The following is a 26,673-nucleotide window of genomic DNA, read 5'->3' on the forward strand; positions in this document are numbered from 1 at the left end:
CCAAAGACATTCATTTAATGGGATTTGGTGTGAATATTTAGTGTGAATGGCTGTCTGTCTCTCTGTGTTAGCCCTGTGACAGACTGGAGACCTATCCATGGTGTACCCAGGATCACATCCTGTGGTAGCTGTGATAGACTCCAGCCCCCGGAATTAGATAAGTGGAAGAAAATGGGTGAATCGTTAGCACTTGAATGCATGTAGAGATATATTCTAATGCCAGGTGTGAACAAGCATACGTTGTCAATACTATTTTCATTACTTCTGCAACTCAGTCTCCGAGAGAGGTTGCAACAGGAAAGGCATGTTTAATGAAACATAACTGCAAGAGGATTAAATTCTGAACCCATGTCCTCTGTATGTGTGCATTTTGTATGTATGCTATCAAAACAAACCACAGTTACATCACTCCAATGTCTTTTTAAAATTCATCGTAATGTAATGCAAGTTGTGATTGCGCTGAAGCTAAATCTAATATGAAAACAATTTCATTTTATTTGGATCTAATTAAAAGGAGATAGTTTCCATTTTTGCTTGTAAAATCAAATAGCACAACATTAATACCATGTGGTATAAACTGTGCTAGGAAAGTGAGCATTTTTATCTTTATTGTATTCATATTGCTGTATAGAGAAACTACAACTACAAAGACACATAAAACACACAAACACGTTCTCGTTACATTATAATTACATAATGCTTCCCCTAGCTGCTCACTCTAACCCTAACCATCAAAAATGAATGCCTAACCCTTACCATAAACCTAGCCATAACCCAATTGTAACCCTGAGATTAAAACCACATTTTGAGTCTCATTAAACTTATGAGGACCAGCATGTGTGTCCTCACAAGTGACTGTTGGTCCTCACAAGTATAGTAGCACGCCAATTTCTGGTTCTCACAAAGATGTCTAAACAGGTACAAACACACACACAAGACTTCTGAGGGGAGATCATGGAGACAGCGTGATGCAGCCAAGAAAAGTCTTACAGAAAAGGATTAACTGTTGCAGTTTGTTACAGTCTCACAGTCTCTCTGTGAAGCTCGTGTCAGAAACAAAGAGCGCAGAGGGATTCACCCCAAAACTGAGCATAGTGTTATTTCATGTACGCCACAAAATCTGTGTACAGCAACCGTCCCAGAAGATGAGCTGATAACATGTGATCTCCATGCCAACCCACATCCGCTGACAGCTCATCTTATGCCTTTTTATGCATCCAATTGGCAAATCTTGGCTAGAAAAGCAAATTACTGAAGATAGAAATAACACTAAAAAAAGTCCTAACTTACATAAGTAAAGTGGAAATAATATAATCAGTACTGATAATGATTATTTAGCCAAAAATTTTTTATATATACTGATGTGCTCATGTAAAGATTCTACAACCTTTATTAGTCAGTGCTAAATTTGAAGTTATTGCTCATCTTAACTCTGTTCACAGAAACATCCTCCTGTATCACATGAGGCTGATTCATACCATTTATTTTGTGCATATTTATTCATACATCAAACTGCTTAGACTCCGAGAAAGTACATGTAGTTGAAGAAGCTGCATTATAAGATATTTAAATACACTGTTTCTGTTACTGAGCCTCGACAGCATTCCTCTGCTAATGTGTAAATATAAATCAGCATTTAAAAAGAAGCACTTTTAGATTTTTGGGGTCTTTCTCTGCTTTCTGTCTTTCTCCACTTTGCTGTGTAAAGTGTGTGGAGATCAGTGTTGCTTCAATGAGTTCACTGATTAAAAGGCATAGTATATGTCTCTTCCTGTCACTTGCCTCTTCTTGAGAAGTACTCATGACTAGGAGGAACAACACAGACATTCTCCCTAAATCTACACTACCTCTCTCCCTTCGTCTCTGCCTGTGTCTCCAATTATCTATTTCTGTCTCCTCCACCAGCCCCCTAAATCTGCCAGTAAGATTTTCAACCCACACTGCCAGCAGATTGGTGCACTACTTTCCTCGATGCCACCTTAGCCAGATTCCACAATCTTCTCCACCACAAGTATTCTTGAGGTGCAAAGTAAAACTCAAGAAGGTAAACAGGGTCAAGAAAAGAATCTGAGAACAATTACAATGCCGTCTTCGGCGTGGACACGTTGAGCCTAACCACAAACCAGTGGTGCAGCGGTTAGTGCTGTCACCTCACAGGAACAAGGTTCTTAGTTTAAACATCCTGATCAGTTTGGAGCCTGTCTGCGTGGGGCTTGAATGAGTGTGCATGTGTAGGTTTCCTCTGGGTGATCCAGCTTCCTGCCACAGGCCAAAGACATGCTTGTTAGGTTAACTGGTGATTGTAAGTTGGCCGTAGGTGTGGATGTGAGTGTGTGGTTGCCCCTAAAGCTCTGTGATGGACTGGTGTAGGACTGGAAGGTTGCACTCCACCTCCATGCTTTATGACAGGTGGGATAGGAAACAGTCTCGCTACAACACTAAGAAGCATTAGTGGTTAAGACAATGTATATTTGGACAGATGATTGGGTCTGTGCACACATTTCTTTTCCATATCAATAAAGAAAATGACATAAGTTCTATATATATTTAATAACTTTTCTATAGACCTGCCTACTTCTGGTATAAATATAGGTATGCTCGCAATAAAAACACCAATATAAATAATTCTGGGTTTAAAAAAATATGTTAATGATACATCACTTGGCATTTCGTTTATTATTCTAGTTGTATTTGAAACAAAGGCACTGGCAAACCTGACGTGTTTCACTTTGATGCCTTCATCAGAGAAAAAGCCTTGTTGCTGCTGCTCTCTTTATTTCAAACCTCACACCACGAGGTGACGATGTGACAGTTTACCGAGGCTAAAGAATTCATCTGTCCGGGCCTGCTAGCTCGAGACATGCCTCGATCTGTCCCTCTAAGTGACACGCTGTGTCTATTTCTTTGTTGGCCCCTCCTGTCTGACTTTTTAATTCAGTCATCATTTTTTAAGCGGTAGTCTATCATATTCCTCCTCAGTTAAAAATATGTGCGCAGCTAAGTAGAACAGAGCAATATTTCCTCTTTCATGTCCTCTTCGTCTGGTCTCTTGAGTCTGTAAATCTAAGTGGCTTGTTTCCCCAACATTGTGGCTCACAATTAAACAAGGAATAAAAATATATTTGTTTCAAATTCTATTAATTAGTGTTCTGTCTCCCTAACAGTTTGTCTCATACCACTAATAATAATTCCAGTCCATTAGTTTTGAACCGTAATATTAATTAAACATTTCCCACTGAATCCCAATGCTACTAATACTGAGTGGTTATCGCTGACTGTTCTCACATGCTTGATTAACAAGACGTCTCTTTTGCACTTTGCCCTGATGCTTACTTAAGACCTGACATTTACACCTGGGCTGTTGTGAAGGGAACTTGCAACAACAATGCAGGAATTCCACAACTAACTACCCACTGATTATTACTACAACACTAAAAAGGTGTCTCTGATTATGTTCTACAAGCCATCCACAAACTTGTGGTCTTGTCTTTATTCTGCTTGTGCATTTACATTTTTGTCTTGTCAGTGCTGTCCCTGGTAACTGCTTGTGTTAAATTGCTTGTTGGTTCTATATAAATAGCTCCTCAATCTGTCGTATTCACGCTCTTAGTCCCTGGAACAATACCTTTTCTTATTCCATCCTTTTTTTTCCTTTCTGTTAATAAATAATACTGGGTTGCAAATCAATGATATGCTCCCCTCTTTAAGTTGCATAATAAATGCTCGTTTGGGGAACTAGACACAAAAAAGTGACTCTATGCCCGGAAAGAATTACATAACATCCTGCAGACTGCATGTAATGTATTTTATTTTTGCTGTGAGCCTAATCAATATTTGGGAAAATGAGCTGTTGCTTTTATAGCATCAAAATTTGAACTCATTTACTGACATAACCATAAATGAGGATATTTTTAGATGGAGTCTCCTTTAGTAGTGATATAACTAGAATGAATAAAGCTTCAAATCCTAGCTTATATCAAATCTTGATGTAATTGCAGTGTGTTGGTTCACTTGTTTTACTTCACAAAATTGAGCGTATGCACTGGGTATGATGGATGAGTTCAATACTTCCACTAGGAAAAAGTAATGTTTCAGAAAATATTTGAAATGGTCGGGAAAACCTTTTTTTAAAAACTTTGTAAGATTACGTTTATACACAGGGTCAAGGTAAATAGCCTATGTTAAAATAAATGACAGTAGCACTGGGAAGCACAAATACTCCGCATTTACAAGAAGTCTGATATTGAAAATTTGACCTAAGAATGGATATCATGAGTAAATATGAAAGTATTCATATGCCCTGTCACCAACATGTCATTATGAAGCTGAAGTGACTTAAGAGCAGCCACAATTGGTATTTTTGGAGATAATTGAAAAAAAAACAATCAGCAAATGCATTTATGCATTTATTGATTATTTGTTTGCCAGATCAGCTTTTTTATGGTAAAGTCAATATGAGTTTGGGTTTTTTTAATCTTGGTCACATAAACAAGTAAAGTCTCATCACAGTGAGCTCTGGGCATTACGAGGTTGTCTGCTTCAGACTCTGAGCACAATATCACTTGAACATCTTGCGAGGATTTCTAAAGTTTTTGCACAAATATTCCTTTAGATTCAAACATGAACAAATCTGAATTTGGTTTATGAATGTCAGGGTAGGCGTTACCTCACATCTGACCCATTATTTGTGAAAGCAATGCCACAGGAACCCATGGATGGGATTTCATTACATTTGGCAAAACCATTCACTTGATTAGAATAAGGTTAGAGGCCACGGTGGCCTCATAAAACACATTTTAGCACTAATGTCCAATTGGACAAAAAGGCCAAGTGATTGCATTTTACACCTAAAGGTATACTCAGGAAGCCTGTTGATGCAGTGTTTTACTAATGTATTATTTCATAGGAAAGTGTAAATTGAGGATGATTTTAAACCAAAGTACAGTTATTGCTTAAGAGCCAACAAGCAGGGAAAATATCAATTCAATCTCCAGGTAAAATCTACACAAACACATTAACTACACTCAAAGTTTGACTGGCACCCTTCTGCTCAATTCGCGCCACGGTGCAGAAGAGGGCTAATGATTGCTGAAGTTTAGATTGCTGTCCCCGTGAAGCTAAAAATGTATGAGCTCCAGAAAGAACACTCCCGGTTGTTTTTAAGACAAATTACAAACGCTTTGCTGACTGAACCGTTTGCTGAAATTAATCTTGAAATAGATTGTGTCTGCCGGAAAACGCGTTTCTGTGTTGTCTAGACTATCTAAGGTAATGCAATGTGACAATTAAAGCTGGAGGCTTGGCTATAATTTTTTTGGGTAATGAGTCTGAGCCATTGATGTGATTCATTTTGACACAGTAAACAGCCTATAAGCATAAAACACCATCTGCTTCAGCTGCCATACAGAACATTAACTTCATGAACTTCAGACATCTTTAATATGCCACATGTAATATTTTTGCTGTTAGAATAAAAAAAGCTGTTATTATATTGGACGCAGTGTCTCCGTCATCACTGATGTTATTCAGTGACATTTATAATATTTATTTCTGTGTTTTCAATATATAAGGAGCCGAGCTTTAGCCTGAGTTCTGCTGTTACACTTAACCTTTTGATTAATACCTTTTGGCTTCACGACTCTCTCTCACATGTTCCCTCTCACTTTCAGACACAAACACAGACACATATACTCTCTCTGTCTCACACAAGCACGCACATGTGCAAATACACATGCAGTCACGCTTCTATCACTCCCAAGAACATTAACTTCCTTTGCTACAGTCTTACCCTAACCCTTAACATAGCTGCTAACTCCCTAACCCTAACCATTACCACATCTTAACCTAAGCCTAGCCTTAAGCGCATCTTCAAACTAAATTATTGTAATTTACACTGTGGGCATGCTTTCCTTTCGTCCCCAGAAGGAAAGCATGCCCACACATTGAGACTCTGTATGCACATTTATGTCCCCACGAGCAGAGTAATACAGGAATATACACGCGCACGCACACACGCCTGTCATGTAATCATGAAATCACTTCCAGTTGCAGATGGTGACTCATCTTTTGTCCCCAGTGAAACCATATCTGGCAATGAGGTCGTAAGACATTTCAGATGAGGGGCGATGCGGTGTGCCACTGTGCCGGTCACCCCTCTCCACATGGGGAACTCCTCACCAAACAGCATGCTTTACAGCTGGTAAAAACAAAGATATTAGCCTCCTGTAAAGCTCACCACTTGCAAATAAAAATGTGAAATACTGTACTCCAATTCAAACTGTATAACATCATTATCAGCATGCTGCTCAGATGTGAGAAAATAAAAAGTTGAAAGATTTTCAGCACTTACACTGTGGTGTTGCTCTTTAGTATTTCAGTTTGGGGGTTTTTTAAGACTTCTTCTGCCCACAACTGTACTACAGATATCTCACGTTTATGGGGGACTGACTATTACATGCAGTAGTTTGAACAATCAGTCTGTGGATCATAGTGCCATATACTTGATGCCAGTCATTATAATACATTTAACTTGCTGAGTGCGTGGGTGTGGTGGACACAAGTCCAATTGCAGTTTTACAGTGCTCAGTAAGACACGGGCTGCGTCATGTCGACAGACATTGAGAGGCAAATCTCCATCAGCATCAGGTGTTAGTCAGTGACCTCGACCTCGGTTCCAAGACTGAGAGTAAAATTACCCCCACCACCAACACCACCACCACGGCTCTCGCAGATGCATCAACAGCCATCGGTACTTATCTTGATAGGAAGCGTTACACACCGTCTGCTCTCTAATTCTCCCCCTCCGACCACAGCGGAGGGCACGCATTCGTCTCAGTTACAGACAACAATACAAACACACGCACCTCGAAGCTGCACAAACACGACAGGCTGCTCATCAAAATGACCTTGTGCATGTATGCTCAGGTCACCCCGTGCAAGAACGACCGTGCAAGGATGCGACCGTGCACACTGGATCCAAATCGAGAACAACAAGTGCTCAAGTGGCTGGCTCACAGACAGTCACTATATTGCCACCTTGGGTGTATTGCAGCACCCCTTCTCACTACCATGCGAAGCTTTTCAGTGCGTTTTGGTGAAAGGCAAACAGGCACTAATAAAACCATGACAGCAGTAACCATTAGCTTGTTGGAATGACCCCCAGCATCATTACTTGACATCAACATGGCACACTCAAGGGCATCTGGCAATCAACGCGAGAGCTTTGAACTATGCAGAGAGCCTGATTAAAATTATCCACTGATGGCCGCTGAAATATTTTTGCTCACCTTTGCTGTTATCTGCTCCTCCGTTGAGATGCATGACTCTTCTTACCATTCACTCATCTAGACTGTCTTTTTTGGGGGTGTTGTTTGTTTGGGGGGTTTTTTGCAAAGCTGTGCGCTTTTCCAAAGAGTTCAGTCTTATTCCAATTTATTTGTGGTCCTTTGCCCGCTTTAATGTCTTGTTCGTCTGCCGGTTGGCACGCATGGACGCGCCTCCACTTGTGCGTCCTCCTCCCCTTGTTGTGCTGGAGAAGATAGTCTAAGTGATGTTGGGAGTATGTGTTTTGGCTCGCTCTCGCTATCTCTCTCACTTTCTCTCTCAGTCTCTATTTTTTTAAGCCCAGAGTCGCTCAAAGGGTTGGTCGCAGGAAGGGTTTTAGGGGAGGAGACGGCAAGCAGACGGGCGGGGTGACGTGAAGTAAGTCGGTAGGAGGTCGTCTACTCAGAGCCGAGGCGAGGAATCCGTGCGCCCTCGGTGCTGCTGTCCATTTCATCTGAGGTCTTCATCTCATCACACAGAGTCAAAGCCTCTCTTTCACTCCGAGCTGCACAATGAGAGGCTCCTACTGTCATGTGAACCGGAGCCTTTCCGAGCTTTTTAATAATAGAGGTAATTCTGACAGACAATCGATTCTAGTAACCATACAGTCTGCTACAGAAGTCTGTCGCTACTATGTGAGATGATAAAAAAAAGAGCCCAGAAGAGGGAGGAAATAAATAAATTACACGAATTACTGATTTAAATAGTAAGTGCTGATCACCCTCATCTCCGTGGCTTCACTACGGATCGATAGCCTAATCAGTGGGATTCATGTGAGAATCTCTGCGAATATTGATACCTTTTACGCATAACGTGTCCAAGTTGTAGCCCATACGTTTTGCTCTCGCTCACGTGTTGAGCCTCTAGTAAGCTTTTCATTAGTGGTAGTGTCATGAGCAGTCTGTGCGTTTTAATTATTATAATAATGCCATTACAGCCAAAAGGCCTATACAGTCGATAAGGCACATTTACTCACTATTCACGTTCGCCCTGAATCACGCGTGGATCGTGGCTCAATGGCGATCTCTAGTGTTGTGTTACCCATCAATCAGTCACCTGGACGCTGTCTTTCGGTTAAACATATAATATAGGAGGTGATTTTAAAGCCGATCAAACGCCGAGTGTTACAACTAAACTGAAAGTCGCATGCAGTGTTAATAAAGAAGTCGAAGAAAAGTGTTTAGCGGGCAAATTATATATAAAAAAGTAATAAAACGTTAAAGATGAAGATTACAATGTGAGCATGGCAATAAAGTGCTTTAAAAATTTCTAGCTTTTAGGTTCTTGTAAATGTGTCCTTGAAATGCACTTACTGAATATCTTTTAAACCGTTTTCTCTTCTATTCTTTGTTCCTGTGTAATCGATCGTTTTGAAGCCATAAAAAGACAGAAATGCAGCACAGAGCTGGTAACCTGATTGGCGATTTTATTACAACAGAATCTCAACTTATTTATTACTTCAGCCTAATGCGATTGCGTGTCTGAGAGTATTTTTGATCATTAATATTTTGTTAATATTTCATATTTTATTAGTTTTTAAAAAAAAATTCCATTGGTGTGTACATTTTTCCAACTAGAATGGCATTTTGAAAAATGCACCATATGGAATATGATTTATCGGCTCTAAGTTTTTGGTGATTTTGAGCCACAGAGCAACCCAAATTAACACCAAAGTTGAGTTGTCAATAATTTGCTAAAGACCTGGAAAGTGACACAAGCAAGCAAGTTTTGTTTGTTGGTTTGTTTGTTCATCACAAATGGGAAACTCCCAAGAGTGGAACATTTCTTGGCTCTTAAACTGTTTAAGTCAACATAGTACATTCATGTGAAAAAGAAAGTTTTCACAAGCAACCCTGAAAAAATAAAGTCCAACCTTAACCTTGCTTCCATAGGAATGACCAGCCAGGTGGGGCTACCCTTAATTGACTGATTATCTCCAGGTTTTGGTTTTGGTAGTTTGTTGGTCTTCACCCAAAGGTCAGGTGGTGCCAAAACAAAGAGAAAGCACAAGTATGGCTGTTTGAACGGGTTGTCAGCAGAAAGCTTGTGTTTCTCTAAAAGGAGCACAGCTTTGGTTTGCAAAGTTGCATCTAGACAGATGGGACCAGAGTGAAGATGTCTGGCCATAATGTACAGCACCACATTTAGTGAAAATCAATTCAAATTACTTTACACATCCAGTTCAAACAATTCCAACTTGTAAGGAAGAAGCACCCCCAGTTAACCATTATTTTAGCTTTTTTTTTACCCATTGGAAGAGCTATCTTCAGCTTCTTGCTGTAAATATAGTGCAGCTCAAGTGTAGAAGTTAATCATCCATGTCCTCATTGTTTTAGGGGAGGCCCAGAATTATTTTTAGTTTTATCTTTGAAGTAACAGTGAAATTTTATGTCAGGGATAGAGAGCATTTTTCAATTTGCAGCATGTAGCAGTGTTTTATCTCAAAAAGCTCAGTGCCAGTTGACTGCTCTGCTGTGTTGACTCAATGTTACACCTTTGTTCAGTTGTTCAATCACACAGATTTCTGTCTGACACATTTCTTGTGATAGCACCTCTGACATCTTGTATGAGCTTTGTGCATCTGTGTAAAGCAGATAGTTTTACGATTTTGCTTTTGTTGCCTCTGCTTTATGTCAAGTGTGGAATGCATTTAATCTGTTGCATAAACATTCGATTAATTCTTGAAAAATACGCTTCCCTTGCATATGGACAGAAACTTCTCCTTCTCACTCTCACAGCTTCATCTTTTTTTCGCACTGTCACTGTGATGCATATTTATTAGCCTGTCACAGTGCCTCCTCTGAACGCAAAACAACACATTCATCAGCCCAACTCGAGCCGTGCTTTAATCCCTCGGGCGTTTTCGGTGACGTTGCGAAATATCGTCACAGTCTGGAGAGATGTTGGTTTATTTGAAACAATAAAAGAGTGATTCATGAGCGCTCAGATTCCAGGTAATCTTAGACTCATCATATCACAATCAACAGCACTGTTAGAAACATTACAGCTGAGCTAGTTTAAAGCAGCCCAGGGAATATCGTTACAGCCTGTTTATGTCAAATGTGCAGAAGTCAAATGACAGCTTTTATGATTTTGCAGAATATGAAACTAATAAAACTGCTTTTGTATGTCATTCAGAACTCAGTAGCCAATTTTGAACAACTGGAAATATATACTTTTTAAACTTTTACAAGTTTAAAAACAAAATGTCAGTCTTCCAACACTTTACACCCTTTGGCAATCCAAATTATGTTAAAGTAAGTTTGGTTTAATCAATCTTTAAATGCCCTGAAGCTGACTGAGACCTTCTGGAAGGTACACCTGTGTCTCTGAGGTCCTACAGATCTGACTGCATGTTGTGGCAAAAAACAAGTACTAAGCGCCAAGGTATTCTTTGTAGATCTCTGCGATAACTGTGGCGAGGCATTAGGGCAATAATCTCAGCACCACTCCATCATTGTAAAGCAGCTAGAAAGGCACTCTTTCCACCTGGAGTTTACCATATGTGGTTTAAAGTACTAAGGGGAAGAGCTAAAGTGATGTCTGCTCTAATGAGATTAAAACAGAGCTTTCTGGCTGAACTCCAAGTTACTGTTTATCACATGGTTAATACCATCTCTCTGGAGAAACGTGGTGGTAATAGCATTAAGTTCTGGGGTTGCTTTATCCTTTATGATTGGTTCTCCAATTATTTGTAACCCAGTTGTCATGTATACTTAAAATTTATTTATTTATAAGTTAACCAAAAGCTGACCAAGCAGAAATCCAACAATCAAAGGTAAATTATTGCGTGGAAAGATTGCAACACAAATCCTTGCACCTAATGTGTGTTTTGGTCATTTGACAGTGTCTCCTTTCTTTTTCACAATTTAGTTTTGAAGGCCACCAGTAACATTTTTGTATTGAATTTCCTAATTGCTCTTGTTTTAATCTGATCTAACTGTTTTGCTTGTGAGAAAAGAGAGAAAAAAATAAGCAGTACAGTGTAATATGCTGTATCTTCAATGCACTGCTTTAACTCACAGACCCCTGAGATGCTTGTGTAACCCTACAGTAGTGGGTTAAGCGTTTTCTGTTTGGTTCCCTGATTATTATTATTTTGATTTTCGATTCCTGTTTTGATTTTTTTTGTTATCTTCAATCTTAAACTTCATGTACTTGTTGCATTTAAGTTTTAGTCACTATTTAGTATTAAGGCTTTATGGACTGGTGTCAGCAGAACTACCTACAGATCAACACTAAAACCAATCCAAACCAGTAAAACCAAGGAGCTGGTGGTAGACTTCTGCAGGCACAAACATCCTCCACTGCAGCCACTAAACATCCAAGGTATTGATATTGAGGCTGTGGATAGCTACAGGTACCTTGGTGTTCACCTGAACAATAAACTGTACTGGTCTCACAACTCAAATGCTCTCTACAGGAAAAGGCAGAGCATGCTGTACCCGCTGCAGATGCTCAGGTCTTTTGGAGTGAAGGGCCCACTTCTGAAGACCTTCTATGACTCTGTGGTGGCCTCAGCCATCTTTTACAGTGCGGTCTGCTGGGGCGGCAGCATCTTGGTCTTTTCTTGTCTTGCACTTCTTGTGAAGTGTTAATAACCATGTCTGTATTAGTCTCCTTTGTGTATTTCTTAAGACGTTTAGTTTTAAGTGGTGGCTCTTCCCACTTTTACTTCTTGATTGGTGAATGGATTGCTTTTACCTTTGTTAATCTTATTTAGCTATGGCTTGTTCCCCACCCATCTCCAGTTCCTGCTATTTTTGCTTAGTCCACCAGTGAGTTATCCGTGTACGTTATTGGTTTAGCTTCCCTGTGCAGGTTTCGAATTCGTGTTTTTGGAATTTTTCCTTGGATTATGTTACATTTTGGATTTGCTAAAGAGCCAATAAAGAGCTCATCTTTTGTTCAGATCCTCTGCTCAACACTCCACACACCTACACTGTGAAACAGTCTCTTATTTGGTTTAATTTCATCATTATTCAACTGTTGTTGTTGTTCTTTTCTTTTTCTGTACCTTAAGCGTCAAACCTGTCTCTGTTATCGTCTCCTCTTCACATCCATCTTGTTTCTGCGCTCTCTGGTTTCTTTTTATTCTAATTCTTTGCATTTCTTTAGCTGCTGTTTTTGTTTTTGAATTTTTGTTAGTCATAGGATTTTCCCACCACATTAAGTTTTGCATAAGTTCATTTTTAATTGCCAACCTGAGAGTCTGCATTTGGCCTGCATATTGGGTCCTTTGCTAACTTGATCACTAATAGTGCCATTAAGTTATTGAAATTTTGTGTTAAAGTGACCCCTATCCAAAGTCTAACAAGGCAATCTCAATATGTACGTTTTATTTATTTAGTTTTTGTAAATTGTTCTCAAGGCTTGTTCTCCCAGGTCTCGGCAAAACAAACATGTGGACTGCTTAAAAATGATTGGACCATCACCCAATGTAATGTTTATGCCACAAACATCATAAATTAACAGTATTGGTGACTGGTTTTATGGTTCCAGTGTGCACCGGCTCTTTAATTGAAATCCTGGTATATATAAATATACAAATGGCTGAGAGAGGAGCTGGGGAGAAGATGCGAAGTGGTCCCTGTGGGCACTCAGGGCAGTGGCACCCAAACTGGGCAACAGGCTCCAGCAGATCCCAGGAATGACATCCAAGATCTCTGTCCAGAAGAGCACAGGCCTATGAGCAGCAAAGAGACTGTGTAGGACCTTCAAGCTCCCGGGCCTCTGTTAGAGAATCTGAGCTTCACGGATAAAGTCCACCCGCAGGGGTGAGAGGGAAGTTAAAAATAAATATGATATATACATGCATATAGGAATTTGTGTGATAGATTTTTTTCAGTGTAAGATATGTCACTATGACATGTCATGTCATATCATGTCATGTCATAGTGACATGATTGGAGGAATTACAGTTATTTCTCTGCCAGGAATCAGTAGGCTTCTACTGCCATCTGCTGCTTTGAACCTTTAGCACTGCTCAAAACAGAGCAGTGTTTTTGTCAGCATCAAAGCCTGTCATAAAACAAAGCAAAATAAATAAATAAATAATAGTTTGGTTTTTTGATCAAATAAACTGTAGATTGATTTTCTGTTTTAAATACAACATATCCTGTTGACCCTTATGGATTCAATGCAGATTTGAACAGCATTAAAAAGAACAGAAAGTAGTGCCAGGTTAAATATCCCCACCACAACCCCAACCTGCAGCTGCACACTCAGGACACCGGTGGGCTTGGCTGAACTTTCATCTCTCTGACCCTGCTTGTTTCTGAACAGAATAAAAATAGTAGTGTTTCTGTAAACAAGTTATTCAGTGAACTTTAAAGATGAACTCTAAATTCTGCAGCTTGGAAAGTAAGATTTTCACTGTCTATTTAAGATGATAACAAATTCAGATGAACAACAACACGTGACATATTACCCCCTGTCATTATTTGTGGCGGTATTTTGATCCTCTCTTCTTTCTTCTACAAAGATGCTTCAGGTCACTGAAGTGAGCATTCCTTTATATTCCTTTGAGGTCTGCTACAGCATTTTTGGCAGGTTGCCTCTGAATTGTGCATTACATTACCTTCATTCTGACTTATAACTGTATGCTTCTCCTTTTTTTAGATTATGAACTATTATGAGTAACAAATATATTTTTCTTTTAGTCTTCTATAACTATGAAGAGTTATAGCTAAACTAACATAAAAACTAAAACTAGATGTGCAAAAATATCCAGTTAAAATAAAAATAAAACATAGACTTTTGAGGAAAAACAGAAGCTACTTGAAACTATTTTCTGAACTGGGAAAATCAAACTAACATAAAGACAGAGATGAAATATCCTTAGTTTGCAAGTTGTATTAATTTTATTATTTCATCTTGTCTAATGATGCTTTGATGCCTTCACCATATGCCTTCCAACCATCCATTCATCCATTTTCTACCACAAATCTAGTGACTCATCAAGCAGAGAAGCCCAGACTTCCCTTTCCCCAACCACTTCCTCCACCTGATTTAACTGCTTTTAACAATAAAAACTGTTTAGAAAATAACTACAAAGAATACACGGACATATAAGTATGTGGCAAAATGTGGATGGATGGAAAATACAAAACTAAATTCACAGACGCAGCCTTGACACAACCAAAAACCTAAACTAACATGCATATGTTTTAAAAAGAAACAGACAAAGAGATCGCAATAGACTGCAATAGATCTTTTTTACATTTATTAAGAAATCCCATATAGGTTTTTTCCAGTAAAGTGTAACACACAAACTAATGCAGCAGTAGCACCACCAGCGTGTACCAGTAGACACATATATATGTGCATTTGTGCTCATGTGCATGACTTTCTCTCGCGCAAAATCACGTCCTGAGGCATCAGTGACAAAAACAGCAGCAGCAACAACATCATAAACAATCATTTTTGTCCAAATTTTCCTGACAACTCTGGATTTGCATTCTGAATTCAAGACGACATAACCAGAAGAAACTAGAAAGAAGCAAACATTAACACATCTAAAAATGAATAAATAACTTTAATAGTAATAAATTGCTGCACATACATTGATAAAGGTAAGGCAGCAGAGTTTATTGGAATGAACAGAGATTTTTCATGATGAGCAAAAAACCCCTCGGATGTTTTGGTTTACATGAAGCTTGCTCTTTTTTTCCACAGCTGTGAATACCTGCGATTTCACAACTGGTGCCTGGTGTGTTTGGCTGAACTTTCCTTTCTGTAAACATGGACCAAAACTTTCCATTATTGAGTAATCCTATGATCGTACAGAACAGAATATAAGACCAGTGCGTCCCTCAGTAGTAAGTTATTCAGTGAGCTCTAAAGATTTGTCTAAACTGTGTAAAAAAAAAAAAAGCAGTTTAGATTTAAATTTTGTGACTTCTGCAGCCATGAAGTTGCTTGTGGCTGGGATTTTTCTCATTCTAATTGTGGAAACCAATGCCCAGTGGTATAATTTCCCAATTGAAGCAGCTAAAGGTTAGAAATATGGCATTTTAAATACCTAACAACAATCTGTCATATTTCTCAGATTTTGATATTTTAATTGCGAATGTTGTCATTATTTATTATCAGTACTGTTTTCTGTCATTCTGATCAGGGGCTGGTGATATGTGGCGAGCCTACAGCGACATGAGGGAGGCCAACTGGAAAGATTCAGATAAATACTTTCATGCCAGAGGAAACTCTGATGCTGCACAGAGAGGAGCAGGAGGCAGATGGGCTGCTGAGGTTATCAGGTTTGACAATCTACTTTACTGAAATTCATTTGTATTTTTGATTAACTAATCACTAATTTTTTAAGGCTGCTAATTCTGCTTCTCTCATTTTTTCAGTTTCTGATGTTGTTCTGAAACGTACTTACTGAAGATAGGTGGATTCACTGTCTATTTCCATTTTAGTAACACCAGAGAGTGGGTGCAGGAGAGACTGGGTCATGGCGCTGAGGACTCCGAAGCTGATCAGGCGGCAAACCGTTGGGGGCGAGACGGAAATGATCCCAACCATTTCAGGCCCGAGGGTCTTCCCAACAAGTACTGAGCGCAAAGCTCATTGACTTACAGGAGAATAAAACTGCATGAAGACGCTTCTAGTGTTGGAGTTAGTGAAAACATGGTGTTTTAAATAGCCCAAATTTGTTGTTGCTCAGATACCTGAGCTCCATCAACTGATCACGTCTCCCCTGTAAAAGATGTGCCGGGACCTGAGGTGGGGTGGTGTGTGTGGTACAAGCGGGGAAGCAGGAAAGTTGCCCATTGAAAAAACACTGAACAAATAAAAAACGTGTAAAACTGCAAAAGCTGTTGGTGTCAGGTCCATCATTTCCACAGAAACATTTTTTAAAACCAAATACTGTCAGTTGTCCTTCTGCTACAGTGACCCCGGGGCACTTCCAGTAATCTCTCCAGTGTCTCCTGAGCCTACCCCAGGGCCTCTTCTCAGTAGGACATGGCCAGAACATCTCACGTTGCCATGCTTTGGGGAAAGCTCATTTCCACTGCTTGTTTACACAGCGTTGTTCTTTCAGTCATTACCCAGAGCTCATGACCATACGTGAGGGTAGGAATGTCAACTGGCAGCTTCGCTTTTATGCTCAGGTCTCTCTTCACCACACTGGACCAGTACAGTGCCCATATTCCTGCAGATACCGCACCAATTCATCTTTCAATCTCCCCTCTCCCTTACTCATGAACAAGATGCCAGGATACTTTGGACAAGAAATTTTTCATGTTGTTGCTGTGTGGGCTTTGGTCCTCCGTCTCTTATTTTCAGCCTCTTTACCACCAGCAACCATCCTAAAGTATATTGTCAAATTGATTATTTAGCACAAATTTGACCAAAGTAATCAAAATGGTTAAAATATATTCATTAATGATAGTGCTAAGAAGTCCCATTTTTCCAGTGTATGACACACAAAGCATCAGTGTTCTTAAACATATTCCAGTCTGCTTCTCTGTGTCAGATTTCAGCCTCCCCCATCTCTGGCAGCGCTTTTAGTTGTTGACTCAGTTGTGATGCACAGGTGCAGCCACTGGGTGACAGTGCTGTCTTCTGTCTGAAACCTGAGGCTGTGGTGTTTGTAGAGAAAATTGTCCTTGTCACTTAACTACTGCTACTATAATTGATGTGAAAACACATCAATATTCTTTTTCTACACACAATAAAGTTCAAGATGGATCAGCTGTGGTCTACACAGTTAGTTAGCGAGTCAGTTAAAAATACATTTTTATGTCAATTTTACAATCTGCTTCCTGATTTATTTCTGATTCTGACTTTAAAGACTCTCCAAAATTTGCAATCATCTTTTAGAATTATTTATTGTACTTATATTCAGTGTGGAGCAAGCTATCAGCTCAGCTTATCAACAGGCATATTAATGTGGTAATGACGTTATGCAGGCACAGGGCTGTAAGGCTGCAAAATTAATAATAGAAAATGAACATCATTTCTGAAGCAACAGGAGGTACTTGGCCCTTTTTAATATGTTTTTGTTCTCAGTTTAAGCTTTTCAAATGACATGCAGTGGTTTACTGATCAGTGTCAACATTTCTTATGCTGTCTTTTAACCATTATAAAAAAAATAAAGGATTTAGACATTTTGCAAAGTATTGCATTCTGTTTTTACGTATCTCACACAGTGAACCAACTTTTACATACAGGGTTGTATTATTTTTCAACAATATTTTTGCATATGGTCTTTCTGTATACACTAACAAACCATTCATGTTCCTGTGCCATTAAAAGAGTTCAAAAATGAATCACCTTTCGGTAGTAACATTGTTTAGAGGTTTTATCTATAGCACCTTCTGGAAACAGAGCTTTGAGTTATTATCGAGTTATTATCAGAAACTCAATTTATTAAAAGGTCAAAGTTTGATTGATTGATTGATTGATTGATTGATTGTCTATTTGTTAGCAGTCTAGCATCCACAGTTTTCAAGATAGTATCTTCACATTTTGTGTGGTGACAGATACCAATAAGCTAGAGCTAATTTAATTTTGTTAAAAATTGGCTCAAGGTCACACTAAAAGTGAGAATCAGTAAAAACGTTATATTACCCACATTTTTTATGGATCATGTTCAAACTTCATAACAACATACTAGGCATTGGGGGACATGAGCACCTAGGTGGGCTAATTATTTGACCTTGCATTTAGATGTTTTTGACTATCTCCCAGTTCTTTTAACTGTCCCACTTTGCCCCACGCAAATACTATGTTTGTCCCACATTAGTTTGTCGGGATGTGGACGCTCGATTTCCTGTTTCCAGCGGTTATACACTGTGAGCTACACCACCTAAGCCCTCTTTGTAATGTAACAGTGACGGTGTAGTTCGAACTGCCGCTCGGGTGGGGTAGCTGGCTCTTGTGTGAGTGTTTCTATCTTTTCTTTTCTTTTTTTTTGTGCCGACCAGACAACCGCAGAGGGCTCGCTTTGCGTTATGCTCGTTCCGGGGTTCCGCTGCCAGCCGCTGTACTCCGTACGCTTTCTGTCGGTGATACACACACAAACGCACACACGCACGCACACCGAGTGATGCGCGACCAGCCAGCTCCATCTCTCGCAAATCTCAACACGAGGTGACTTGAGCAGCATATGACATTTTCCAGGTAGGATGTGTTTTGTTTTGTTTTTATTAAGAAAAGATACAAGCACGGTTGATCCCCGGTAACGGTTACAACCTCTACGCCTTCCTCCCAGGCATCGGGGAGGGGGGACAGGGTGCATGGATGCTGATCGCCCTAGCCCGTGGATCTGCCTTTAGCATCAGTGTTAACAACGGGGCGCTGAGCTTTGACCGAAATCGTTTCTTGCTGCCGAAGTTTATGATTCAGAGTGCTTGTTCTCACGGACAGCTCAGTTAAAAAGAAAAAAAAAGAAGCTCGGAGTAGGTCTGCTGAGACCTGCTGCTACAATTCTCGGTGATTCATCCATGCGCAGCCGAGTCTACGCCTAAAATTATTGATTGTACTTATATTGCAAATAGGCCTTTAGTTTCTCACGAGACGAGGAAGGTCATTAAATTTGGATGTCCTTAATGGGCACAGATCTTTTCCAGCATCGTTTTATTTAAGGGGGTGGAAACCTCAGGCGTGTGCAGTTCTCTTTGTGGAAATGGCCCGTTTTCCATGATATGTGCCCATTTTCTTATAAATATACCCCATCCATGCCATTTGGCATGTAATTGAATGAGATATTAGGTTAAGGAAGTAAAGTTAAAAACAAGTAAGGTGCATTAGTCCCCACCACTTATACTGTTATATCCCTTTACTTGAAATCAAGTTAAGCAAACTTGAATGTATCTGAAGCCTGTGTTTAATATTAGATTTGTGTATCATGCAGTTCCAGCCACAGATGCTGGTGAGGGCAGATGCTGACAGCATTGTGTCTGCCTGTTCATTGTGTTCAGAGGGAGCAGGGGACAGGCTCACAGGCTCTGCTTTGTATCACGCAGCATCTATGAGTTTCAGTGTAGCCATCATCCACTTGTATGGCATCCCCCTTTTTAGCTGTTTATAGTACAACTCTTGTTTTGTTGACTTCCCTGACAGCAGCAGCGGCAATGTCGATGCTGACCCACGGTCGGATAGATTTTAAGCTCCGTAATGTTATTACGAGTTACATAAGCCTTAAAGGATTTGCAGTGATACAGCCATTCAGTATTTTATAGTGAATCTCTGTGGTATGATCAGGTGGCGTCGTTTGATCTGTGAAACAGGCCATGATAAGATTATGTTCACAATCTACAAACATACAACGAAAGCGTTTGGATAGTAGGTCACTGACATTATATAGATACATTTGCAGCATCTTACCCATGATTATAAAAAAGCAATCCTGCAGCCACATATCACCCGTTGCCAAAAAAGCTAAATGCTTTATAACTGATTTACTAATCTTTGCAATCTGTTAGTGTGCAGGTAGAGGAAAAAATGAGGAGAAATTTATAAAAAAAAAAATTATATATAAGACGGAAAGAGAAGAACAATGGCTGTGTTCAGCTCAGGAAGAGGGTGGTGAACAGGACTGTGGAGGATGAGTGCAGAGAGAGGAGAGTAATGTATGGCTATTAAAGGAAGTAAAGGGCCCCTGGAGAGCCATGACAGATACTCATAAGGATGTGCACAGCATGTGAACTCGCTGGCGTGTTTAGAGTAGAAATGTCAGGTTTTTATCATTATCACCCCCTCCTACAAGCCGACCCCTCACCAATCACCTTCCACCTTTTCCTTCAGGGCCGCGCTTTCTCTATAACATCCTCCTGTGCGTGGCTCTTCCACCACCACCCCTGCTTTGTCTCAGGGCGGGGATCGTTTTCTGTGTAGCACCTGCAGTGAAGGACAGTCACCTTTTCTGCAGCCTGTTGGGATCTTGTTCAAGGCTGCAGTCGCAGGATACCAGATTGGACGCTGGGGGAAAGCCAGAAGAGGGCAACAACCTCTAGCCCTGCAGCGGAAATAATAAAAGATAATTAGTATTTGGAAATCTGTGATTAAATCATGAATAAGCTGCTCAGTTTTAACATGCAACGGCATAAATGACTCTGTCTTAGCATTGTGGATAGCTGTGCCATAGGGGAATTTCAATATCCATTACATGATATCATGAGCAATATCTTCTTAAAAGATTTGGTCTGTAAGCTGTGGATTTCATATGCAAAATGTTTACAGTTTGTAATCTGTTCATAATGTTTGCATAACTGAAGATACAATAAAAGACTATCGTGCCCTTGAGCGAAACATTCCAAGATCAATATAAAGTATCTGTTCATTTTCACGTGCCATTAAAATGAAATCATGACTTATGATGGGCTTTCTCTACAGTCTGGTGCTGTAGTGTTGTTACATTGGGTGAAAAATTAGAGGAAGCAAATTTCCTACACAGAACGTCTTGATGCATTCTCAATCATCCAGGAAAGTAAATCTCCAAAAGTTGATTCTGTTCATCTGGACGTAGCGTTTTGTGGGAGAAACGTTTCGTCACTCATCCAAGTGACTTCTTCAGTCTCAGCTGACTGCAGGTTTCCCCAAGCTTACAACACAGAGCGAACACCATCCCCTCTGACAGGGAGGCAGAGAACAGCACATCAAGAAGGCCCTGAGTAAATGTGGCTATCCCAGCTGGACTTTTGTCAAAGCGGGAAAGGCACCTAAAGAAAGCTCCAGCAGGACAACCGCTGCCCAAGCGAAAACCTGTAGTGATCCCATAGGTGTCAGGAGTATCGCAACAGTTGAGATGCATTTTTTCTAAACACCGGGTCTCTGTGGCTTTTAAACCCCAAAACACGCTGCGCCAAAAATTGGTCCACCCCAAGGATCGGGTCCCCGACACAAACAGAGTAACATAGTGTACGCTGTTAAGTGCCAGGAGGATTGCCAGGATTTATACATTGGGGAAACCAAACAACCTCTGTCTGGCGAAGCGGATGGCACAACACAGAAGAGCTACCTCGTCAGGCCAGGACTCTGCAGTCTGTTCACACCTACAGGCCAGTGGACACTCTTTCAATGATGAGGATGTGCACATCCTGGACAGGGAGGAACGCTGGTTTGAGCGTGGAGTCAAGGAGGCCATTTACGTGAAAAGGGAAAGCCCATCTCTGAATCGAGGAGGGGGCCTAAGGGTACATCTTTCACCATCTTACATTGCTGTGATTGCAGCCATTCCCCAACTCTCTGTGAATGGTACTCATGGCCATTGATCAGTGGTCTTTGATCAGTGGGTTTTGGTCAGTGGTTGTTGATCAATGGTCATGAGAATTTGCATAATTATGATTAAGGAACTGACCTCCCAGCCCATTGTTCCTTCAGTGGGCTGGTTTCAGTCATTATGCAAATGTACTGTTTATAAGCTTGGGGAAACCTGCAGTCAGCTGAGACTGAAGAAGTCACTTGGATGAGTGACGAAACGTTTCTCCCACAAAACGCTACGTCCAGATGAACAGAATCAACTTTTGGAGGTTCCTACACAGAATTTAGCATGAAGCAGACAATCTACAAACCACAATGTGTCTGTATGTTAACTAGCAAACAGGTGCTGAGAAACTACTAATAAGTGAGATATAATTTCCAGCTCAGAGCTTGTTTCCGTAATCCCCTTTAAAATGAATTTAAATTAATATGACTTCCGTTCAAACAGAGAAACAAACCAAAGACATGAATCTCTTACCTGTTTATATCAATGCATAATTTATTCAATTTTTGGTTTGCACTACAATCATTGCATCCATTTACTTAACTGCTTGTCTAATTTTGGGTCATAGTTAGGCTGGAGCCTATCCTACCTGTAAAACATAGCCTGGTCACCAGTCTGTCTCCAAGCCAGGTTTTGGACTACAACATCTGATATTTTGCAGCAATACTGACTCTCTCAGTACTGTCGGTAGATATCCAAGCCTGTCTCCAGTCACCTCTTACTTCTGTATATTTTGCTTCCAAGGTGTCAGACTTTCTGGTAATTTTTCGGTAATTTTGTTAAGTGGCATTAAATAATACTTTTCCAGGCTTCTGAAGAACTGTCAAAGTTTTGCTTTGGACATTGGCTGCTTTTTCACTCATTTTCACTTCAGTCCTTGGACCTAACAAGGTGATTCCCAGAGAGCTAATAGATGAAAATATAGCATGTCTAGGCATGGTGTGCAATGTGTCCTTGAAAAAATTGAGGAAACTGGAGAGGTGGAGGACAAAAGAAGAAAATTATCATGCCTGAAAACAATATAGCCAGTAGGACAGTATCTGAAAGTCTTAAGAAACAGTTGATCCATCTGCTGTTCACTGAAGACTCATCAGAAATGGTCTCGGTGGAAGGTTAGAATTAACCTTTACTCAAGAATTACTCAAGAACTGGACTGAAAATCAGCAGTAACAAGTCTGATGGAGTGTTGCATCTAAATTTGAAGTATTTGGCTCAAATTGCCGTCAATATCTACAGAGGAGGTCAGGAATGAGGTATAACAGTGAATGTCTACAGCCACTATTAAAACATGGTGGGAATCTGTCATGGCTCTGTTAGCCAGTGGTGGAGGTTTTGTCAAAAAAAGAGTTTTGAGTGTCTTTAAAGAAGACTGGAGAACTATTCCTGAAGACTGCTTAAAGAAATTACAAGAAAGCTAGCCTAAGAGAGTTCTGACTGTGTTGAAGAATAAAGGTGATCACACCAAACATTGACTTACAACCTTCTTAGAGTTGTAGATATTTGCCTTATATACTGTATTTCCATGAGCATTTGCACAATTTCAGGAAGTCACTGCACAAACTTTGCTAGCAAAACATTAAGTAATTCGGGTTGGCTTTTGCACAATCTGATAAATTATATATATATTTACAATATGAAATGCCTTCAATAATGTACAAACCCAGAGAAATGTGTTTATTTCAGTGTAAGGGACATTTAATTTTTGGTTGTCTGTCAATGCAGTCATTTCCCCTTTAGCACCTATAGACAACCATGGTAATAATGTTACTACAGCATTCATAAATGCACATGTAGTTCATTTTAGTGTGATTATTTGGACATGGATATCACTACTAGGCTACTTTTTGCTTGACTTCACAACGTGGCTGTATGTGTAGTCCACCTCAATGTCATGGGTCCACCTGTTTAATGTTAAGCAAGCAGTTATCATTACATTAGCGATGTAACAAAACTCCCATGATCCCACACTACTTCACAAACAGTCAAATTGAATCTTTTGGTATTGACTGAGAAGCACCTAGTGGCAGAAAGCAGTCTGATCATTGAAAGCTTTTGAGATCACTGCTCTGCTGTCGTATTCTCCTGTCGGTATGAGTTGTTCAATTATTCACCATCTATGGAGGGTTTATATCCAGATGGCATCATCGCTAGAGTCAGTCTCGTTTCTTCTCAGCTTCACAAGCGAAGAGCTGTGCAACACAGGGACAAAACATATATGAATCAAAATGAGCAGCCAGAGTCTGACTGCTTTTTTTTCTTCTTAACATGATTTCTTAATAACACTTAATGCAGTGGTGGCAGCTATTCACACAGTTTCAAAGGGTGGACTGTGTAAACCTCTGCTGATTTTGTTAAATTAGTTTTGGTGCCGTAATTGAAAGAAAAAGCAACTAAAATCCAAAGTAATATCTTAAAAAACAACAAAAAGTCATCTTTTGAGCAAGCTTAGCTTAACTTTTATTATCCTGCTATCTCATGTGAACCAGAGTATTTGTGTACTGCATAACAAATGCCTGATGATTTTCATGGTTTCTAGCATGTAATTTGAACTCATTACGCAGCATCATTAAACGTTTCAGTGTTAAAAGGTCGTGCTCATTTTGTGAATTTTTGTCAAGACTGATTGGCTCCCCCCCACCAGACGTCAGTGGGATTGCTCATCATTGCTCAGTCTTCACTCACTCAGATTTAGATTTGGATGGAGATTAAAAATAAGTCTAAACATTTAAGCTGTTAAAACATATTTAGAGGAGAGTGCATCCTTGGTAGAGGTATGTGCGTTTTAAATGCAATGTTGTTTGGTTTGGCAGTCTACCATATGGGGCTTAAATTAGATTAAAATACAGAACAAATTGTTGCAGCCAGCCAAAATAGTCAATATGAAGAAAAACATTTTGAAAATTACAGCTGACAGAAGGACATCTACATGTAGTAATTTAAAATATGCTGCACCTTTCTCTTCCTACCGGCTGTGCTTCCTAAAGGTAATATGAAAAATTAGCATCCAGCAATAGTATAGTGTTCATCATTTTCCCTGCACAGCTTCACTGGCTGCTCTGGATGCGCAGCAAAGACTTTAATCTTGTGCTTTTCAGCTTACGCCAGCTGTTTTTTCTTCTTCTTTTTTTTTAAGTTTGTAGCCTAATCAAAATTCAGTGTTTGTCACAACCAGAAATGGTTTTCTGGTTCATTTGTGGGCTTGATTACAGCATCAAAACTCAGAGGAGACAAGATGTGACTCACCATAACACAATGATGAGAATACTGCTCCCAAGATAGCCTCATGACATATTCAATTTGACAATCATTACAAAGTTGTCCTTTTTTAAAAATAAAAATCATAATGGCACAACATATTTATCCTGTTTTCAAGCTTACGTGATTCCAAATCATGAAGCTGGTGAAAGATATTTCTCTCTGTCTTAACCATATAAAATGCCAGGCTGTTTAACATCTACAGTCAGATGTCTCTGAATGAACCATGAATATCCTGAAGGACTTAGGTCGAGTCAGGTCAGGCGCTGTTGTCCAGCTCTTGATTACGCCCATGAATACGACAGCCGTATCAGTGTTACTTCATTTGTTTGGACAGCCGTGTCTCATTGAATTTCAGTTTTTCCTTGAAAGTGTGGTCTGTGTCTTCCCCTGTTAAATGCATTTTTTAAAGTCCGGTCGTCTTTGATTTTAGAGCCAATGTTATCATCAATGCAGCCATTATGGTAGTCTGAAGTGACTTAACCAAGCATTTCTCTTGATTATCTGCCAGCTTTTGACTTAGGGGTCAGACTTAGTGTTATTGCTCTAACAGGTGAAGGAGCACGGATAAATCCAGGTCATGTTCAGTGGATCAGTCAGGAGGATGTTTGTTTCATAGTTTGTGACAGTTCTTAAAGTATAAGCTTATCTTTGAACTGTTGTTTGAATCTCAGCAGCTCTGTGATGCTTCGGTTGGTATATAGATAGCATGCAAAGTTTACCGCAGTTTGTATTTATACACTGAACAAAAATATAAACGCAACACTTTTGTTTTTGCTCCCATTCCCCATGGGATGGACGTAGAGACCTAAAATTCATTCCAGATACACAATATAACCATCCCTCCCAAACAGTGGTCACAAATCAGTCCAAATGTGTGGTAGTGGGCACATCTGCTTTATTGAGATAATCCATCCCACCTCACAGGTGTGCCACATCAGGATGCTGATCTGACATCATGAGTAGTGCACAGGTGTACCTCAGACTGCCCACAACAAAAGGCCACCCTGGAATGTGCAGTTTTTTGCGCTATTGGGGGTCTGGGGACCCAGAACCGGTCAGTATCTGGTGTGACCACCATTTGCCTCATGCAGTGCAACACATCGTCGCATGGAGTCTATCAGATTGTCAATTGTGGCCTGTGGAATGTTGGTCCACTCCACTTCAATGGCTGTGCGAGGTTGTTGGATATTCGTGGGAACTGGTACACGCTGTCGTATACGCCGGTCAAGCACATCCCGAACATGCTCAATGGGTGACATGTCCGGTGAGTATGCTGGCCATGCAAGAACTGGGACATTCTCAGCTGCCATCTGCCCTGAACAATGTGAACAATGATTCATCCGTGAAGCGCACACCTCTCCAACGTGCCAGACGCCATCGAATGTGAGCATTTGCCCACACAAGTCTGTTACGGCGACGAGCTGGAGTCAGGTCAAGACCCCGATGAGGACGACGGGCATGCAGTTGAGCGTCCCTGAGACGGTTTCTGACAGTTTGTGCAGAAATTGTTTGGTTGTGCAAACCAATTGTTCCAGCAGCTGTCTGGGTGGCTGGTCTCAGACGATCTTGGAGGTGAACCTGCTGGATGTGGAGGTCCTGGGCTGGTGTGGTTACACGAGGTCTGCGGTTGTGAGGCCGGTTGGATGTGCTGCCATATTCTCTGAAACGCCTGTGGAGACGGCTTATGGTTGAGAAATGAACATTCAATGCACGGGCGACAGATCTGGTTGACATTCCTGCTGTCAGCATGCCAATTGCACGCTCCCTCATTGCTTGTGGCATCTGTGGCATTTTGCTGTGAGACAAAACTGCACATTCCAGGGTGGCCTTTTGTTGTGGGCAGTCTGAGGTACACCTGTGCACTACTCATGATGTCA

The 26,673-nt window shown here is 40.3% G+C and overlaps 3 protein-coding genes across 5 annotated transcripts in view; 2 read left to right on the plus strand and 1 right to left on the minus strand.

The window, feature by feature from the left end:
* Window positions 1–7,618, minus strand: part of syt7b (synaptotagmin VIIb) — a 126,628-nt gene extending 119,010 nt beyond the window's left edge. The window contains exon 1 of one of the 2 annotated variants that reach the window (XM_086288414.1): window positions 7,287–7,618. In XM_086288414.1, the coding sequence (XP_086144540.1) occupies window positions 7,287–7,335 (49 nt within the window). In that variant the 5' untranslated portion in view covers window positions 7,336–7,618. The remainder of the gene's footprint in view (window positions 1–7,286) is intronic. The other variant, XM_086288422.1, reaches the window with a different exon arrangement.
* Window positions 7,619–15,132: 7,514 nt separating this feature from the next.
* Window positions 15,133–16,141, plus strand: saa (serum amyloid A). Its single transcript, XM_086288431.1, has 3 exons — window positions 15,133–15,321; window positions 15,443–15,581; window positions 15,744–16,141. Exons 1-3 carry the CDS (start codon window positions 15,234–15,236, stop codon window positions 15,880–15,882), a joined length of 366 nt encoding a protein of 121 aa, XP_086144557.1. The 5' UTR covers window positions 15,133–15,233; the 3' UTR covers window positions 15,883–16,141.
* Window positions 16,142–18,176: 2,035 nt separating this feature from the next.
* The window catches only part of apba2b (amyloid beta (A4) precursor protein-binding, family A, member 2b), an 87,054-nt gene continuing 78,557 nt past the window's right edge, over window positions 18,177–26,673 (plus strand). For both annotated transcript variants that reach the window (XM_086288445.1, XM_086288455.1), the window contains exon 1: window positions 18,177–18,453. The gene's annotated coding sequence lies outside the window, so the exon portion shown is untranslated. The remainder of the gene's footprint in view (window positions 18,454–26,673) is intronic.

This window comes from Aulonocara sp. 'chitande type north' Nkhata Bay, linkage group LG1, assembly GCF_057382095.1.
Source record: "Aulonocara sp. 'chitande type north' Nkhata Bay isolate Kocher_YH1m ecotype deep benthic linkage group LG1, A_spYH_male_GT1.1, whole genome shotgun sequence".
Classification (NCBI taxonomy): Eukaryota; Metazoa; Chordata; class Actinopteri; order Cichliformes; family Cichlidae; genus Aulonocara; species Aulonocara sp. 'chitande type north' Nkhata Bay.